At 42.9% G+C, this 19,310-nt stretch overlaps 1 protein-coding gene across 27 annotated transcripts in view; it reads right to left on the reverse strand.

Annotated features, from left to right (window-relative positions):
• EPB41L3 (erythrocyte membrane protein band 4.1 like 3) overlaps positions 1 to 19,310 on the reverse strand; it is a 144,045-nt gene that overhangs the window by 38,434 nt on the left and 86,301 nt on the right. For all 27 annotated transcript variants that reach the window (XM_080381229.1, XM_080381251.1, XM_080381249.1 and 24 more), the window contains exons 4-5: positions 4,580 to 4,684; positions 2,224 to 2,266 (exon numbers count right to left, since the gene is read on the reverse strand). In XM_080381229.1, coding sequence (XP_080237355.1) covers positions 2,224 to 2,266; positions 4,580 to 4,684 — 148 coding nt within the window. The remainder of the gene's footprint in view (positions 1 to 2,223; positions 2,267 to 4,579; positions 4,685 to 19,310) is intronic.

Below are 19,310 nucleotides of genomic sequence, written 5' to 3' on the forward strand. Positions count from 1 at the left end.
GGAAACTTTATCCTGTGCAAAGCCCCATCCACTTTGGTCATGCATGCACCTGAGAAAACAGGCTCAATGTGCAAGAAGACTTTTGATGTTTACCATCAGCTCTTGGTAAGACTTTTGGGCTCCTTGATTTCAGGAACTTTTCCACTCTCTTGGGCCACAAAAGCTCCTGGAAGGAAGATTTGGCTGGCAGCAAGTATGGGGCATAGTCCCTCCAGGGAGCGGACTGGCCCCAAGGTGGGAGTGGAGCTTGTGTGTGACACCTGGCCCCATGACAGAGGGAAGGGGCCATGGCCTGAAAATCCATTCCCCTGGCACACATACAATAAATCAAACCTATGATACAGCCTATCGTATAGCATGTACTGTTAAAATACCAGAGTAAGAGGCCTTCACCCCTCACTTACAGGGGTTTAAGTAAGACCCAACACTGCGCAAGTCAGCGGCTATAACTAAGGGGGTGGGAACCAGGGGACGCACACATGGCGACCGCCTCATTTCTCAACCACTGGGATGAAATCCCTGGGGTCTGCAGTGGGACCACAGATACCTGATTGCTGTACAGCTCAACCAGCATTTAGCAGTGTTATAAACACACACACACACACACGTATTTTTGGAAAGTAGGGTAACAGCCCTAGTGTTCCATCATTGTCCTGTTCCAGACTTCTGGGGGAATTGTACACAGCAAGCAAATTATTGCTGCCATCGTCTGCACGTACAATTCTCTCTTGCATCAAGTCCAGGATGAGCAACTTCTGGCCTGGCTGGTCTCTCACTGTCACAACCCCTCATTGTCTATCTCATGGCTCAGGCATATATTAAATGCATTTGAAATCAGTGGTGTGGAGCTGAGCTGCTTTACTTGCATTGACCGTCAGTGCAACCTGACCCATGGCGGTCTGTCCTCCAGATCCACCTTCTCCAGAGATTAAAAACCCACAGATTTTCATTACTTCTTACTGCAGATCACTTACTTTGAATGAAAATAATACAAGTGGGAAGGTGTGGTTGCTCATAGTAAGTGGAGAAGTTTTCGAGCCAGTGTAAATTAACCCTTTGAATCTTGGAGATTCTTTCCCTGGGCCTGACCCAACAAATGCAAACTACCAGATGTACTCACTTGTGAAAGCAGAAGTGCTAGAAGACATCATTTAACAAAATGTGAAAAGAAAAAAAAATACTGAGGCTCTCCTGCCCAAAGAAGTAACAGATACAAATATTTCATCAATTTTTAAAAGTGAGGGGGGTAAAAAAAGGGAGGTCAAGTTTTGAGCCTGGCAGTCTTAACAAGGTTTTCTTTCAAGAGGGTTTTGAATTTCTAATGTAGGTGATGGCTAAATTTAACAACCAAGCTTTTTAAAATATTCACGTGAAGCAGAAAATTGGTTCTCTGTGAACTGAATGGTCATTTTAGGAGCAAAGTTCAAGCTTTTGAAATGCAGGAAGGTAGGATTTTTTAGACAGAATGCTATCTTTGCATCAGTGAAGTATTTGGGGGGGGGGGGGGAGCGGGGCACGAGCAGCATTCCTGGATAGGATATAAATATCAGTAACATGAAATAATTCACATGCATAGCCTAGTCCCTAAGGTTACATTGCTTCATGTAAAACCAGGTTTTTGCATCTCTGCAAATGTCAAGTTGCTTTCAGCAACGCAAGCTCACGTGTTACAAGACTCAGTAACTGCACGCACTCATTATGGGGTAAAATACGGAAAAGATACAGGTAATTCCTTTGCCAGAGACTCGGGACAGGATGCAGAAGAAGACTGACATAGGCTTTGTTGCCTCAGGGGGAGCATGCTTTCCTGGGGGAAAGCATCGAGAAGGGGGCTGTGGCCGCATCCCACCTGTCCCTTCGACGTGTGGGCAGTAGGGCTGGGGCAAGGGGGCTGCTAAGCCCCTGGTGCTGGGGGCACCCGGGTGGGACCAGTCCTTTGACCCCAGAGCAGTGAGTAATCCCAGCTGTTTAGGAACAAGCTCAGAGGATCAGAGGGTCTGGGCAGTGACAGGCGCCTGGTGCCTGTGACACCCCGCCTGCATGCCAGGGAGCCTCCTCTGCCTCTCGCATCCCCTGCCCGGCATCACACGGGTCCGATGCCTTCACTGACACTGACAGCACCTTAGAGAAGGAGACTTTTCTGTGCAGATTTTTTGGGTCCAGATACACCAGAATGAAAGTTTTCCAGATCCCCTGAAATGAACACGCAAATGATAAACTTACTTCGGATCTGCTTCTTGACTTCCTTGGCAGGGTCCAACCAATTCTGCAATGAAAATGTTTCCTTTTTTCAATTTCAATTAGAAAACAAAACAAACATCATTTTTAAAACAGTGCAATGAGTCAAAGCTAGAACGAAGGTCTGCCACCCCTTTCTCCCTGGAGCAACGGTGGGCAGGGGTAACACTGTCTCCAGATGTGGCCCTGGGTAGAAGCAGGATATTTTATTAACCTTCCCAGGCATTAAGGGGCTGAATAGTTTGAAATAAAAATAATAATAAAAAAATATAAATTAGTAAAATAAATCCACAGAAATCTTTTTCCAGAGTATCTTCCAGGAAAACAAAATTTCTACAAGCTTGTTAAAAAAGTCTTATTTTTGTTTGTTTGCTTGGCTGTTACTTTGCTCTAACCCTGGAAGGGCTGCAAAGCCTTGCTAAACGGTAAGCAAGTGCGGCATATGGCACCATCCCATTTGCAACCTGGCGTGGGAACGTGGAACTCCCTGGGAGCAGAGGGAGCTTGAGGGGAAAGGAAAGGCAGAACCACAGCACTGGAGCTGCCCCCATCCGTGCCATGCAGAGCCCAGGGACTACGAAAACAAAACCCCTGCTGAGGAGGTGGGGATTTATCACAGCAAAGTGTTACTATTCCACAGAAGTTACAGAGCAGATGAAATTCCTCTGGAGGAGGTGCACAGCAGCTTGGGGTTTCTTAGTGCTGCCGCTACCGTGCCCCCTAACAGAATCAAATTAATATTTACAATGTGTCGCACAGCCCAGAACAAAAAGCAGCTTCCCCTAGGAAAGTTCCACTTTCTCCAAAGAAAGATAAACAAACCTATCAGAGGGAAAAAACGCAAACAGCAAAGAAATAACAAACAAGCAGAACAAACAATCCCCCCTCAACAAAAACAATCGGCTTTCAGCTGTCCAAACCCAGTCTGTGGTGCAGAACATGAGCCTAAAGAGCTCCAGCTATTGAGCACAAAAGCACCCTATGCACCAAGAAATGACAGATGCATCAGGATTTCTATTTTCAAAGATGACATGTGATGTGGGCACATATATTGTCTTGCTGGAAGTTAACTGGCCGAGGATTGAGGTGAATTGCTAAGTACTCTGATATTAAAAACATGCATGTTATTGATCAATAAATGTGGTGGCAGGCAGCTATTCTTTTAGCTGTTTAGCTCTGTAAAGTAACTGCTGATCTATAAATGTTTAGTGCTTCTAAACCACCTGTTACTAATGAATACATTCTTCTCTTTCCAGCACAGGAAAGCACATCTGTCTGGAAATGCACTTAAACATCTGCCTAACTTTTACCACAACTCCAAATTAAGCATACGCTGAAGTATTATCTTGCACTGCCATCAACCAAGTGTCTGTTTAAATGATTTTCTGAATCAGAAGCAAAATCCTCATATTTAGAAGTCTGTAAAGAAATGGGAAAAGAGAGACAAAATGACTGATTTCTTCTGCATCATATATATGACTGAAACAAAGGGAAGCCTAGAGAATACAACTGTTGTTCTCACAAGACATAAACAGCTAAAGAAGTAGTAATAGCTCCAGCTCCATCAAGGAAGACCTTTCAGGTCATGCAAGGCACAAAATACCTTCACCTGGTGAGCTCTGCTGGGCTAGTCCATATATCGCTAAGAAGTTTTGTTAATGGTTTCTTTCAAAATACCTATCTTAAAATCACACAACATATTTTAAATTATCCCTTGATACTCTCTCTTTCATCATAATGCGTCCAAACCAATACATCTATCTCACCTGCACATTAGATCATCACAGACACTGTTAATACACAGCTTATTTAACACTGCAGTTGAGATGCAGACAAGCAGAATGTGATTCACTGTTGCTACCAACTGCTCCTGAAGATTAATGTCTTTAGCCAAATCAACAATAATGCTAAGATAAAGCAAGTCAAGACTTAAAGCCTTACTTTTATCTTAGCAGTTAGCAGAAGCAGTCAATCAACCCCTGCCTATCTGTAGTTCAACCACCATATTATTAAGACATATTTTAGTAGTGTATGTTTAGTAGTCTATCTATGAATGTAAATCTGACTTTCATCTATGGCAGTAATGAAATAAATCATAGTAGAAAAAAAACCAGCTATATGATTAACTTCTTTCATGTCATAAATAGCCAGCACAGAGGGAAGCCAGGGAAACACAGAGGATGCTCTCAAGAAGTAGAGTTACAAAAAACAATAGCTCAAGCTATGTCTGTGAAACTTGGAAGATAAAAACCACCTCTGGACTATTAGTCATTGTCTGGGGGGTGTCTTGGGGAGCTCTGATGTTCACATGCCAAAGGCCAGCCGCAGTTTTGTGGGTTACCTTTTGGTTTTCTGTGTCTCTGTATGTCAGCCCAAAGTAGTCTTTTTCCAAAAGGTTCAGATGCTCACACACTTTGTCAAATAGCACTTGACCTCTGGAACGTTTCTGTGGGAAATTAACAGGAAAAAAATAAATCATGTTTGCATAATAAAGTAATATACGCATTAAAATGACACCTTTTCTGTTTAATTCTCAAATCGACAACCCTAAAATTATTTCATTCAACTCATCCATCTTTCAAATCTATTGGCCTGGAGCTTAGTAATAATCTGCTGAATGGGGCAAATCTGCTTTTCATGAAAGTTCAGGTCTGCTTGTGGAGTTAAAAATAAGTCAATACGTGTCATGTTGCAAGTTTCAGCGAGCAGATCTCTTCTGTCTTTTAGAAATTCCAACTTCAAACGCATGCCAAGGTCCCATCTCAGCAAACCGGAGCATTCTTTGCGTGTAACAGTGGCAACAATCAACAGTATGAAATACTCCATCATGGACTATTAGAGCTGTGACTAGCGGGTAATCCACTGGAGGAAAAACCAAACGTGGAGATATTTCTTGCTTCAGTTGCAATGTGGACTGATTCCAGGATCAGGTTTTTTGTCTAATATACAGGGAAATGCAATAACACCATCTACTGAAATCACTGAAAGAGCCCAGCATCTCATTGGGAACGCAGCTGGGTAAAAAGCAGCTTTCCAGTGTCCCACTAACCTCCTTCACTGTTAACATGTTAGATGAGAAGATCTCTCACTGTCAACAGCCAAAGCCCTTAGCAGAAGCTTCGTAGTATCTCTCGTATCGGACAGTAAAAATTCAGGTCATCCTAGTTCCCAGTGTTGTACGCGATGTTGAGAAAAAAATGTCCAAAAAACCAAATGCAGACAGAAACACCCCCTTTATAAGCTATGCATCCCAACTTTGATGTGCATTAATTATGGTAAACAATTCAAAATTATTCAGGCCACTGTTTCATCACTGCCTGCTTCCTTAAGTGCAACTCAGCTAAAGGAAAAAAAATCTCCCCACCTCGTTTCAAACACATGCATACATAAATATTTTACTTGATGTCAGCAGCCCCATTTTCTTTAATTGTAGCAGAGATATGACTTGAAGCAGACTGCAAATACACTACTGTCTTCAAGTGCAATGCAGGAGGCTGACACAAAAGAGGAGAGAACGTTGCCTCCAAATTTCCGCGCCTCTGCTGACAGAGCTACGCCCGGGCCATGTTGTCAGCCCAGCAGCCTTGGCCAGGGGGCTGGATGTTTCACAATCCAAGCTGACACAGCTATGCCAACAAACCCGTGGAGCCCAACACTGGCCTCAAACTATTTTAGAAGTGGTACGCAAGCCAATAGAAAAAAAAAAGAAAAGAAAAGAAAAAAGAATTGAGGGTTGCTGCCTAACACCCTGTGAAAACAATGAGAGAGATGATGGAGTGTGTTATGCAGTGTAACCCAATTTATGTTAAATTTGGCATTTCTACTGGGGCTCTGATGGTATGTTAGAAAGGAAGCAGGGAAATATCCTCTACATTTTTATCCATATGGAAACTGAGGAGCGTGGCTGATAAGAGTCTAACAAGTGTCCTCCAGCTAAAAAACCCCAAAACATCAGGCACAGAAATGCATTACAAGTGTATTGCTGTAACTTCATTTACTGTGCCTTCCAGTATCATTTAGACAAACAGCTCTAGGGCATTGTTCTGCTTGTCACATGCTTTCCACCCTGTAGTAGGAAACATAACTGTACCCCTTTATAGTATATACTTATACTATATACTCATACTATAACTCCTTTATAACGTCAAATAAATGCTTAGTTAATTTTTCAGCCCCAGACTTGGAAGGTGATAATAAGAGGTTGGTATTATTATACTTGACGATCCATAGAGAGGATCAGGTGGATAAAAACTATCTTACTATTCGCATGCAGAGAGGAACCAACTCAGAACCTTCCAGCTAAAACAGTCACATTTCTGCTATAAGCAAGCAATGCTGTATTTTGCCAAATTTCTTGCTTTTCTACCTGAAAACAAAACAAGCGGTTATACTGAATGGAAAGAAATAAGCAGGTTGAGATCTAGAGGACACTCGCTTTGAGAAACACTATGTCTGCATCACCTACATGTATTTGAATTGTGAGACTTCAATGTCCTCTTAAAATTAAGAGTCACACAGGGCAGCCAACACAGGAGCTGTTTCACGTGGCCGATCCGTGCAGATCAGCTTTGATGATCAGCAGATGTCAGCTTTGAGAAACAGCAGCTAGTAGCTGCAAGGTGTGGTGTTTTAGCAGAGAACTGCAGGAAACAGTGGCGTGGGGCTGCGCTGTAATAAAAAGCAACCAACCAAAATAAAACCCCAGCACTCAAGACTTCTTGTTTGGCTATATGATGCAGACAAGTGAGACTAGGTATGGCAAGCTTGCAATAATTTGCACGGCTCATTTTTTCATCCGTGACGAAATGTATCTTCTTCCTGTATGAAGACGCCCAAGTTGTACTCAGCCCCTTTCCACAAAACTCCTGCTGCGTCAGGATATGGGGAAACCCTGCCAGTGCTGCGAGAGGATGTCAGAAATAGCATGTATAAATGACAGCCCTTCCCAGCTGGGGTCCTCTTCTCACCAGACACCAGGTGTGAACAGATGACGGTTGAGGGAAAGCAAGCCTTACCGGCACCACCTCCCTCCTCACCCGCCACAGAAACACCCACCAGTGGCCAGACGAGCCCCATGTTGCAGGCTTGCCGCTGCCCCCAAGCGCCTCTTCCCAAGTCAGAGCTGACTCCTGGGAGCAAGACTGGGAGAGCTGCTGTCACCTGGGGAGTGGGGGCCACCTGGCAGTGGAACTGCTGCCTTTCTAATACAAAGACCAAAAGAAATCCTCATGCACCCATGTATATGCAGCATTGCCTCTTGGTATCCAGGCGGCGTGAGCACGCACACTCTGTCTAAAATATCCTTGCTTGGAAACACAGTGAGGGGAAGCTACTGCATAAATCCATGGGAAATTCAGAGGTTTAGTTATGAATCTATAACTAAAGCAACGGAACATACATCCCATGCTCTTGTTAATAGCTTTTATTTTACCGTGTGCCCAAATAAGCATGCCAGACAAGGCATAGGTGTCATTGCTTTGGCAGGGAGAGAATGGGAGGAAGAGAGAAACGTCAACTTACAAATTCACAGAGCTCCTCAACCGATCCTAAACCTTTGCTTTCAGCCATTTTGGGGTGACAAGTCTAAGGCAATGAAGGCAGACAGTCTGCTGGTTACTGTGGAACACAAGTTAATGTCAAAAATGCTAACCAAGTTTCAGCAGCCCAAAAAGTGTGGATTAAAAAAAATAATTTAAAAAATTAGACTTCATGCTGTAAAATACTGGCCCTGTAAATAAAGAATTTTTCTGAGTTGTAAATATGGCAAGACTCCTCCAGAAATATTCTTAGCTATTTTTCAGGCATGAATGGGATAAAATGAAATGTGCAGATGTGGAGAAAGAGACAATCTGCTCAAGCTTTGGGAAATCAAGACAACAGAAAGAATGCCAAAGATAGACTGAATGGTATAAATAAGTACAAAAGTCTGTGAGCAAAAACTTTATGCTTTTCACAAATCCTTCCCTGCAGCTCTATAAAGGCCTGGGCTCTCACTTGAAGCTGGAATGGGAATAAACAGCCTCCTGGTCAAGCTCCCAGTGAAAGGAGCCAGCAGCAGCGAACTTGGCAAGCCTGTGCCCACCAGCAATTCCCACATGCAAGGGAGAGGAGTATCTGCCTCTTTCCGCCAGCTTCTCCTTGTTTTGGAGCTGAGCTTCTCCCTCCTTGGGAAGCCAAAGGCCACAAAAGCCTCTCCAGTTCCCTAATTGGCTTCTCCGGAAACAGTCCACGCTCAAACCTCTCCACATCAGGCTCTTCAGCCCATATCCCTCCATCACACCTCCAGTCCCCCTAGAAGATCACCAAGACCAAGATAACACGTTGTACACCACTGAGAGTGAGGAGCTCAAAAATTAAGCACTTCCATCTTAGCTCTGTCTGGATAACAAGATTATTATGAAGTCAATTACTCTCACTGGTGAACATTTGGGTACAATGTCTGGTACTTATAATGCAGTAAAATAAGGAGAAAGTTTCCCTTTATGATGATTAAGCTCATAAGCTGTAACGTACTTACGATAAATGAACATTATTAAAGTGAAAAAACACAAGCCTTTGTTACAGATACGTTATCACTTCAGCCACAAAACATGTACTACACATTAATATAATCAAAGAATCACAGATTAGCTGAGGCTGGCAGGCACCTCTGGAGACTGCCTAGTCCCACCTCTCCCTGCTCAAGCACGGCCACCTAGAGCAGGTTGCTCAGGATCATGTCCCACTTGGGTTCTGAGTATCTCCAGGGACCCCACAGCCTGTGTGGGGAACTTGTGCCAGTGTTTAATCATTCTCATAGTAAAAATGTTTTTTTCTTCCATTTAAATGGAAATTTCTGTATTTCACTTTATGCCCCTTGCCTCTTGTTCCAGCAAATGTGTACCACCGAGCACAGGCTGGCTCTGTCTTTTTTACTCCTCCCATCAGGTATCAATACACATTGATAAGATCTCCCTGAGTCTTCTCTTCTCCAGGCTGAACAGTCCCAGCTCTCAGTCCTTCCTCATAAAAGAGATATTCCAGCCTCTTCATCACTTTTGTGGCCCTTCATTAGACTCTCTCCAGTATGTTCATGTCTCCCTTGTACTGGGGAGCCCAGAACTGGACCCAGCACTCCAGGAGCTGAGTAGAAGGGAAGGATCGCTTCCCTTGACCTGGTGGCAATGCTGCCCAGATTGGCACTGGCCTTCCGTGCTGCCAGGGCATGTCACTGACTCTTGCTCACCTTGTTGTCCACCAGGACCCTCAGGTAATAATAAACCCTGTATCGCAACAATCAAGCTACTAAAATCATATGTTACTGTCGTGATAAGCAATGAAAAAAAATTACATGGGAAATGAGCAACCAACAACTTAACACAAAAACGTGGCATCAACTTCCTTGTCATGCAGGTGCTAGTAAGACCCCAGGAACCCTCTTTCTTATTTAGTGAGATATAGGGAAGAGAACAGAAAGATTTCAAATGTTATGTGCTGGACATTGCTTCCCAGACTAGAAGCTAGTTGCGCCAGAGGAAAAACTTATCAGGATCCAGAACTGCCACCTCCAAGAGACAAATTTTGCTTCTGTGCAAGCTGTGTAGGCCTGGCTGCCCCATGCTGTGAGGCACCATCTCTCAGAAACATCTCCTTCAAGCCGCTGTGGCTCCCCGTTGGGCAACCCTGCCCTGCCCCTGAGACATGACCATTTGCAACCTTCTTGCAGGGTGTTTTGGCACCCACCTTGGTGATGCAGCCTGAGCCTCTCTTCTGATGCACCCGCACCCTGAACAACACACCTTCACTTGCCAGTAACCCCCAGCCTATCGGACCAGCCATCTTCCCGAGCTTTATTCCAGCAGAGGCATGTCCATGCTGAGGAGAAGCCCACTTGGGCTTCTTCCAGACCAAATCCAACTCTCTGTCTGACAGGTTTCTCCCTGGAGGGGCAATGCTGCACCAGGATTGGTATCTCCTCAAGGCTGAGGAGCCCTTGTTCTCAGAGGGTTTCAAGGCATTGGCCAGGCAATGCCACCACTGGTGTGACCCAGCGCTGGCCATCACCCTGCTCCTATCAGGGGCTTCCCCAGTCCCTTCGAACCAGCACAGCCATGACACTGCGCTCCCTGTGCCCCTTCACAGGTGCTGAGGGGTTAATCATCGTGTACCCAATTAAAGCGTAGAGTGTTTGTCTACTCTTGTACTCTATTTTTAGTCATGAGCAGATTACCTTCCTCTTACTGACAGGGAACTAGGATGAGGAGATGAAAAGCAGAAAGCAGCCCTCTCAGCTTCCTAGAAATGAAAGCTATTGCAACCTCCAAAGTGACGCATTTTGGAGCAGTTCTATTTTTGCATCTGATGCTGCAGTCTCATGTGGATGCAAAACGCTGAGCAAGGGCTGTCTGCACCATGCAGGCATGCCCCTCCTGTCTGAAAGCAATTACAAGAGATCACATTCAGATCAAATTTTACAGGCAAGAGAAAAGCCAAAGACAGAAAGAGTCCCACAACCAAACAGTTATATCAGAATTCATTTCTGCCACCAGTAACCATCATCTTCACTGCACAGCAACTGCAAGGTCAGCGCACCACAACAAATTGAAATTTCACCTCCCTTTCTGTTCAGTCAAGGAGCACTTCAAGATGAACAAGTATCACAGCTGTAGACCTGGATTTTAAATGGAAAGAGTTTGCATGTATCTTTCTGTGTGAATTCATATGCAAACACATTGCTGCTTTCCTTGGGAAAGCTGTCAAGCTGCCAGTGAGCAATGACACACTAGCACTAGCCTGGCGTAAACTCTGCACAATTACTGTAATAACTCTAGTTGGGCACGATCACTGGAAGGACAAACAGATTAGTATCATGAAATCCTGGTAGGAATAATTGGACTTTAACTGATGTTGAGGTTATCTCGTTCACATTCCTAATTAGCATTTGCACTTTCCAATGGATCTTAACAATGCACTGTATAAATGCGTGGGCTGGCTCTAGCCTTGCATGCTGTAATGTATTTTGGCATGTGGCTGTACTAACCTCTTCCTTTACCCCTATTCTTTCTGGTGGGCAAATACTAGCTTTTTTTTTTTTTTTTTTATTTGCAACGTGCATGATTAAAAAGATTGCAATTGTGTCCAGACCATTGATACTATTTCATTTTACTGTTTTGATTTAAATTGCATTTTGCACATTACTCTGGTCAACACTGGTTTCCGCACTGCACGGGCCACATGGCGGTCTCCTCTGTGCAAACATGAGGAAAACACCCATAAAAGTTAAGATGCCTATGACAACAAAGAACTAGCAATCACAAGGGGAAGTTTCTCCCTCTGCACGTTTCAACTTCTGCTGTCATTCTTGCAACACAAACAAATGTAAATAATTAACTGGTTGTCAGGAATACTTTGTACTCGCTGCAGTGAGCACTCTTGCCACAAATTCCCCCAACTGAGTATCCAAGTTGCTGAATTCCAGCCTTCTGACAACACACTTTCTCATTCTTTCCTCATGAATTACCCAATTTACACAAACATATGCCCAATCCCAGGAAAAAAACCCAAACAAACCCAAAACATTACTTGCAGAAATAGTCATCACTTGCAAGCTAAAGTGATCAAGTGCATGCAGTCTTCCAAGATCTCTTTTGTATTGAGAACCCCATTTCTTGGGGAGGGATCTGAACATCACATAAATGCCGTAATTTAATATGCATAGGCAAATACGTACATACAAGTTTATAAGTGAATATTCAGTGTGGTCCCAAATGCGGAGGAGCTGCTGACCACACCACAGCACTTTTCCTTCTGTGGAGTCAGTCAGAAGTCCTAAATTCACGCAGTCATTCTGGTAAAGAGCGCATTTTTATCAGTGAATGAAATAAAAATCTACATACTATGACATTTTCCGTGTTCTTTCTGAAAGAGTTTGAGCTGGTCAAGATACAAAGGGCTGAACTGAGAAATTCTAGAAGCTAATCACTGCACTTCAGGCTAGAAAATTTCCAAAGAGGCAGAATGTGTTTTTTGAACAAACCTTGATTAGAAGGTGAAAAGAAATTAGCAGGTTTATTTTTCCCAAGAAAGATAAATGGGAGAATTCATTCCAAATAAGTTCAACTTCATTTCACTTCTATACATTTTTAATTTGCATTTTCAAGGGATTTGCTCTTGTACTGTTTACACTTCTCCACAGTTTCTCCCCACGAGGAAAAAAATATGAGGGAGAAAAGTGACATAAGAGAAAAGAAACTGAATTTCTTCTGTCACAAATCACAAATCTGTCATTCCTCAATTGAAGTCCCCAGAAGGAAGCTAGTGGGGACCATTCAGGAAGAAGAATAGGATGGACAATCTTTCCTGGAGTGTTGATTGGCAGAAAATCAGCAAGTTTTCCCCCGGTTTACTGAAGTACATCTTACAGATGACGCATATAACTTGCAGGATGAATTTTATGCTTTTAAAAGCATAACATGACTTAACCACTGGAATTTAGGCCCCTACGTCCCCTGCTGTGCTTGCTGAAAATGGCACCGGCAGTTCCAGAAATATCATCTGAAAGTTCAGGGTGTTGACAGCAATGTTCTAGGCATTTTACAAAACATTTTTGAAGAAGTCACACCTGCTACAGACCAAGAACTTTGCTGAAGTTACTGTTACATCGTTGTACACCAAGGTTTGTACACCAAAGACAGTACTAAGATATACAGACTGACAAAGAAAACAAATACTCTACTCTGCTCCCCCACACTGACATAGAAAAGTTCAAGATAAAAGAAATTAACCCGTTTGATCTTTTTACTCCAACTATTTTATGTATCTTAGGGAGAAATCTTGAGTTTGGCATACACAGAGTATGAGAACATAACTATTCCGTGCATGGACATAATAGTCTCATCCAGTTTGTAAGCAGTTTGCCAGCACGTGTAGGAGATACTCAACAAGACCTTTCTGCCAGCCTTTCAGGTAGAAAAAAACATTAATAAATACAGGCAATGAAAAGGACAAGTTCAAAGCAAAGCGCATTCATTTTTCAGTTCTCAAAAGGAAGTACCATTTAATCTTTTACATACTTCAGTGGTAAACAGCATTTAGAAATGTCACAGGTCAGAACTCCAAATACAATCTGCTGAATAAACAATTTAGCCAAATGCAGGAAGAACTAAGAACTAGGTAATTTCAGAAACATTTAGTTGAATAAAAGCTGTGTTAAAAATATATTCACATTGAAAAATAAAGTATTTCATACAAGGAAATGCTTTTCCTGAAAGCTACATGCCCACACAAGGTCTCCACATGTTCTATTTGTTTATTAACTTTTTAATGTGTGAACCTGCATATACATCCCAATAGATGACTAATATATTCTAATAGTTTGAAATAAAAACTGCAATAGTACTTCACCTATCTCTGCTTTTTAATTTAGAACTCTATCCCATACTGCTCTGCACATATAAATGAACGCCACATAAGAAAACTTACAGTGGACTAGAAGGTATTTTGACATATGGTGATGGCTGATCATTTTTTTTATATCCCTGCCCCCCCCCCCCCCCCCCCCGTAGTACGATTAATTTAACAGCTTATTGACATTTATCGTAGTACAGGGCATACAAATGTATTATCATTCCTGAAAATAACCTTTTCTGACACCTAGATATTTAATACAAACATTTAGATAAATACATAACAATTTATGCTACAGTTGCAGACCTGCAGCAAGTGACAATGACATTGTATAACATGACATAGTTTTTATCGGGGGCAACCTTCTTTAATGCTGTTTGAGCTCGCAATCCTAAAAAGCCAGCACTAATCTAAAAAAACCCAGGGAACTGCTAAATCCCAGTAAGAAGATTGGTGACCTAGTCCCGATTCTTGGCATCAAACCAAGTTAGGGGTTTTGCCTTCTACATCAGCAGCAGAGATCACACCAGCACTGGCATCATATGAGCCCTGAGCATACAGATGTGTGTGCTACACAGCTGGCATGCTAAGGAAAAAAGTGGGCACTTTGTTCATGGCAATGCAAAGCAGCAAAAGGGGACAGCTGAGAAATCACAAATACTCTGGAGTGTGTCTTTATACGTGGAAGCACAACAGCCACGGCTGCATGTGCACAACAGACACAGAAATAGCTGTCAAACGTGATGATTATCAAATACTTGGACATCCCAAGTGTATCAGCAGAACTCATACAGTAAAAATTGAGATCTGCTTACAAGCACAACTCTCTGATAAAGTAAAAAAACAGTGGATACTATTTCCCAAACAGTAGTTCAATTCTCAGCACATTGATTAGTCTCACAGATTTGCTAAAACCTGACATAAAATAGTAAAAACGTATTCCATAATTTTGGAGGCTTTTCAACAGAGTAAGCACGCCCTTTGCTCAGCTTTCTTGAGAAGGCAGATTGTTTGGGCTTGGATTTTAACTAGACGTGCAGTTATCGGTTGGCTTAATGCCTCCTGATTGCTCTACCACCTCCTGCAGGACACTGCGGCAACTCAGGCGGGTCCCTGGGGATTCAATACAGCAGTTGAAGCTTTCCAGTGGGGATTATAAATGCAAGTATTTTCCTTACTCTACCAATACTTGGATGAGCTCCGCAAACACTCATCTCTCCTGTGTAACTGCAACCTATGCACAAGCCTAGCACCGGCACAGTAAGGGAAACTAACCATTGCCTGTAACATAACTAGTTACTGGCACGTATCAGAAAAAAATCAACCATAAACATTTTGTTTATTTTCAGCTGAAAAAAGCTCTACTGTCAACATAGTCCGATTTACAGACTAATCTTGCCATATGAATTTAAAAGCCACGGAACTCTTCCTGACCTACATTGCTGGGCTGGAGTGAAAAAAATAAACCAGCCACACAGAAACTCTAGCACAGAGAGATGCTCTTGAGGCAGGAGAGACAGCACAATGATCAGGCTTTAAGATTTGGGGTACCTTAGACAGTATCACACCATCAGTGCTGGGGTTGTCAAGAAAAATAATGTAGTCTGTTCTAAAGCTACATCCAAGCTACATCCACTTAAGATCAAAACCATTTCTGCCAGAGCAAGATAAACCATCACAGACCTCGCTGCCTGTCAAAGCTTTGCTTTGCAGGCAGGTATTTCCTCACCACCCAGTCCCATCTCTGATATTTTGTTCGCTGTATCAACACAGGGATAAGAAAACATAAAAGCAGGCCAGCAAACATTGCATGGGTCTCAGCTGGAAAAAAAAAACCCACGAACGTATGAGGGGTTAGGATTTTATGTGACAGCTAATATTTTTAAGGGATGATAATAAAGTGAACATTTACTTAGTTTTGGTCTGGAAACAGCAACTCTAAGTGTTACGAGGACAGTGCCTGTAAAATGGGAGCAACGAGAAACAGAGTTGGAGATGAATTCAGATGGCTCAGTTGGGAGCTGGAGCATGTAACAGGCACTTGAGTAACACAGAAACAGGGCAGGAACACGACAAAATGCAGGGAGGCTTGGTAGAAGCATGACTGGGCAGTGCCATGGAAATCAGCAACTTCTCTGGAAGGATGGGCATTGAGTAGAGGGTGGAATAGACACCTTGTCCAGAAATAGGAGGAGGCTTTAAAATCTGAGCATCCATTTGGAAAAGGGAAAAGGGCAAGCAAAGCCATTCATCCACTGTTTGTGATTTATATTCCAGTAGTGCTTCAAAATGCATGCAAAGGTTGGGTGCTGGCTGCACCAGGCGCCCCAGTAAGAAGCAGCAGGCTCTCTAGGGTGAGGACCACCCCCGGGCAATGAGCCTGGAGATGACAAACGTGGAAGGACTGACACAGTTTCACCCTGGTGAGGCCATCAGCAAGGATGATGACAAGGATAGGACTCCTGGACCCAGCAGACCTCCACCTGTCTGCACAAAAAGTCAGTGAAAGATCATCCTCTCCTGGGCTCTTGCAAAGAGGTTAAACAGCAAAAAGCCTTGCAGTACCTGGCTTTGAGCGTGCATGACCAAAAAGTTTTCTTAAAACTTCGACAGATGGAGAACAGGCTCCTGTGGTCTGGCTTATGTTCAACTGGTGCACCAAGGGGAGGGAACTGGAGGCAACATTTCACTAGGAAGTTTTCAGCTGATCATTTATTCCCTAGAAAACTCAGTTTCAGGGCAGCTGGAACTGTTTGTCAATGTAGGTCAACCCCTCTCAATAATTTTCATCATTATGAAAAATGGCTGGTGCCTCCAGAGTATCAAAATTAAGACTTTTGTCTGCTAAACCCATCATTTCACTGCCCAAATAGTTTTCAGGATCTATTAACGAAAGGCAAGAGATAACAGGACTAGATGCAGAAAATGGATATGGCAAGGACACACACAATTTTTTTTTGTTAGTATTTTAAATTTTTGGCATTTATTTTGATTGTGACCATGTCCTCTGCTGTACCAAAAGGTAGAATTTAATGTCCAACCTGTTGTTTACTCTGTATGACATCTGGAAGAGTGACTTGGTTTCGATTCTTGGTCCTCCTTCAGTATCTGTAAAATACTTGCATATTAACTGGATGAACTACAAGAGACCCCATCTGTCTAATTGCTCAGTTGGGTTTTCTTACTAAGGCTGTAAGAGACCCTTTTCCCTGAATACCGCACAGGCCACATGTTCTCAGCTGCGAGGACCTGCAGGGGAGCTGAGCCTCTCCTGGTGAGGAGGAAATGCCCCAGCCCCACAACTGCCACCCGGCATCCTCCCTGCTCCTTGTAGGGTTTCCAATAGGCTTTGCTCAAACTGAAGTGACTTTTTTGGATTTAGATTTCTTTAGCTTCAGTAAAATAATAATAATAGTAATAATAATAATACTATTAATAATAATAGTATTAATAATAAAAACAACCACCACCACTACTAAAAGGGGAGCCCAAACACTTTTATTTCTGTTTCAATTACCAAACTGAAGCAAAAAACCTTGCTCTGCTGAGGCTCACAGCCGATTAGCAGGAGCTGGACAATATCAGTATTGATTTCCATACTGTCATGCTTCCTGACAAGTATTTTAACTCATAAAAAGCTGCCTACAGTACTTGGATAAAGTGAGCCAGAAGAGTTGTATATTAACTCTATTCAGCTGGAACATACTCAGGCAGTACTCGGACCCCTACTGACATGTGTCAGGTAACATAGATCTTAACTAAATCCCCTGGCTAATCTAAGTCAGCCCTAATTAGTGGGTTTGGGGACAGAAAACATTCTGCATAACAACAATGATGCATCTCAAGCCAGTCACATTTACTGAAACATGTCCCAGGGAAGGAACAGAAACCTAAAACAAAGCTCTTTGTATTAAATTAACTGAAATGTTAGCAAGGAGTAGGTCAAAAGGAGAAGACTTAAAAAAATTCTCTCTTGCATTCAGTAATCAGTTCCACATGTAAAGCCATTTGCAAGGGACTGTGAAATTTGTTAAACAATTAAAATGTGCAGGGGGTAACTGAAACTATATCCTTCAGAAAGCAGAGTGCATCTTATTACAGAAGTTTCCTTCCTGACCTTGAAGCCTACCTCAGAGCGCATGAGAAATTCAATGTTATTACCCTCCTTGTGCGGAAGTGGTGCACAGGTCCATGCTGGAAGAGCTCCTGGGGAAGGGTTAGCTTGGACGCTGCGTGGGGAGGGGGACATGGGGGCCAAGCATTCCCCCATGGCCCTACAGAAATGCAGAAGGGTTTTTCCTCTACAGGTAGCCTTGCAAGCCAGGAAAAGGAAGACATGCAGCATTGAAGTCAGCCACTGCTCTCCTTAATTTCTGGCAGTGATGGCAAGGCAGAAATAAGTCTGCTTGTTCTCTATTCTTCAAGCCTGTCCTACAACCAAATTTAACGATTTATTTTTTAAGGAAGTGTCTGTGTACTCTAACTTTTTAAGAGGAAAAAAATCATGTGAAATGCCATATTCCAACCTACTTGAGAATCCATTTATTTCATGCCCATTTTGTGTCCAAAAAGGAGATTCAGCACAGGCTTGTGTAGGGCAAAGGGACCTGTTCACTCCAACCTCCCTCTGCCCATGTTATAAACCCTGGTTTCAAATGTACGGAAATAAAACTTCTCACCATTCCAACTCAAGTGTGCTACTCTGAAGTCACCCAAGGATGCAGGGAAACCCATTAAGAAAACGGTGTCTCCATCAGGGAGGCAGCCGCCCGAGGTTCATCACAAAGGCATAGCAGTAGCTACAGCACCAGACACCCAGCTACTACCCAGGTCCCAGCGGCAGCACCACTGAGAAAACTGGAGGAAAAAAACCACCAACCCCAAACATTGTATTTTCACCAGTCCCCTCCTCCCCAGCTGACCCCCACCCACTAAGAAGAGGGGATACCAGTAATGCTTTCTGAGGTGTTGGCTTCCCTTGTGCTCTGCAGCCTATCTGACTCCCACGGCAGCACACTCTGATGCAGTGCTGCAGCGATGCCACAGACAGGATGCCGGGGAAACATTTGTTTTCATTTACTGGTGTCCTGCACGATAAGAAAGTATTAGCGGGTACAGGAACGAAGAAAGTGTATAAATTACCAATGGGCTCAGACAGCTGAGCCTTTGAAAATGAAATGTAATTATTTTACCATTTATTTAGACTGGTTATGTTAGAGCTTTCTGGTCTCACTTTGCGATTAATAACATGTATACATTTAGAACAGAAATGAAGGCAAATTCCAACCTGTTTTAGGAAGACACTTCAAATTAGGCTACATGTAAGGTAGAAGATGACAGCTGGTGCCACTTGCATCTTTTAATTAAAATGCAGTAGTCTAGATAACAGAAAATTGAGAGGGGGCAGAGAGAGGGAAATAAATCCTACAAATAGCGCAATTGTACTATAGCACTTGAAAATCCTTACTTAAAGTGGAAGGAACCCAGAAATGTTCTTTCTGTTCGTTTTCTTGTATCTCAGGAAAAACCTGAATTAGTGCATTCATTATCTTTTTTAAGGTTATCTGAAATTAATTTGCAGTCTTGGATCTTGCTTTTTATCTTTGGTTCTTCAAACCAACAAATGCAGAGTATAGCCTGCTTAACAGAGAAGTCTTCAGTACCCTTTCTGCAGCGCAGGTTTGGCC

This window comes from Falco punctatus (genome assembly GCF_963210335.1).
Source record: "Falco punctatus genome assembly, chromosome: 3".
Lineage (NCBI taxonomy): Eukaryota > Metazoa > Chordata > Aves > Falconiformes > Falconidae > Falco > Falco punctatus.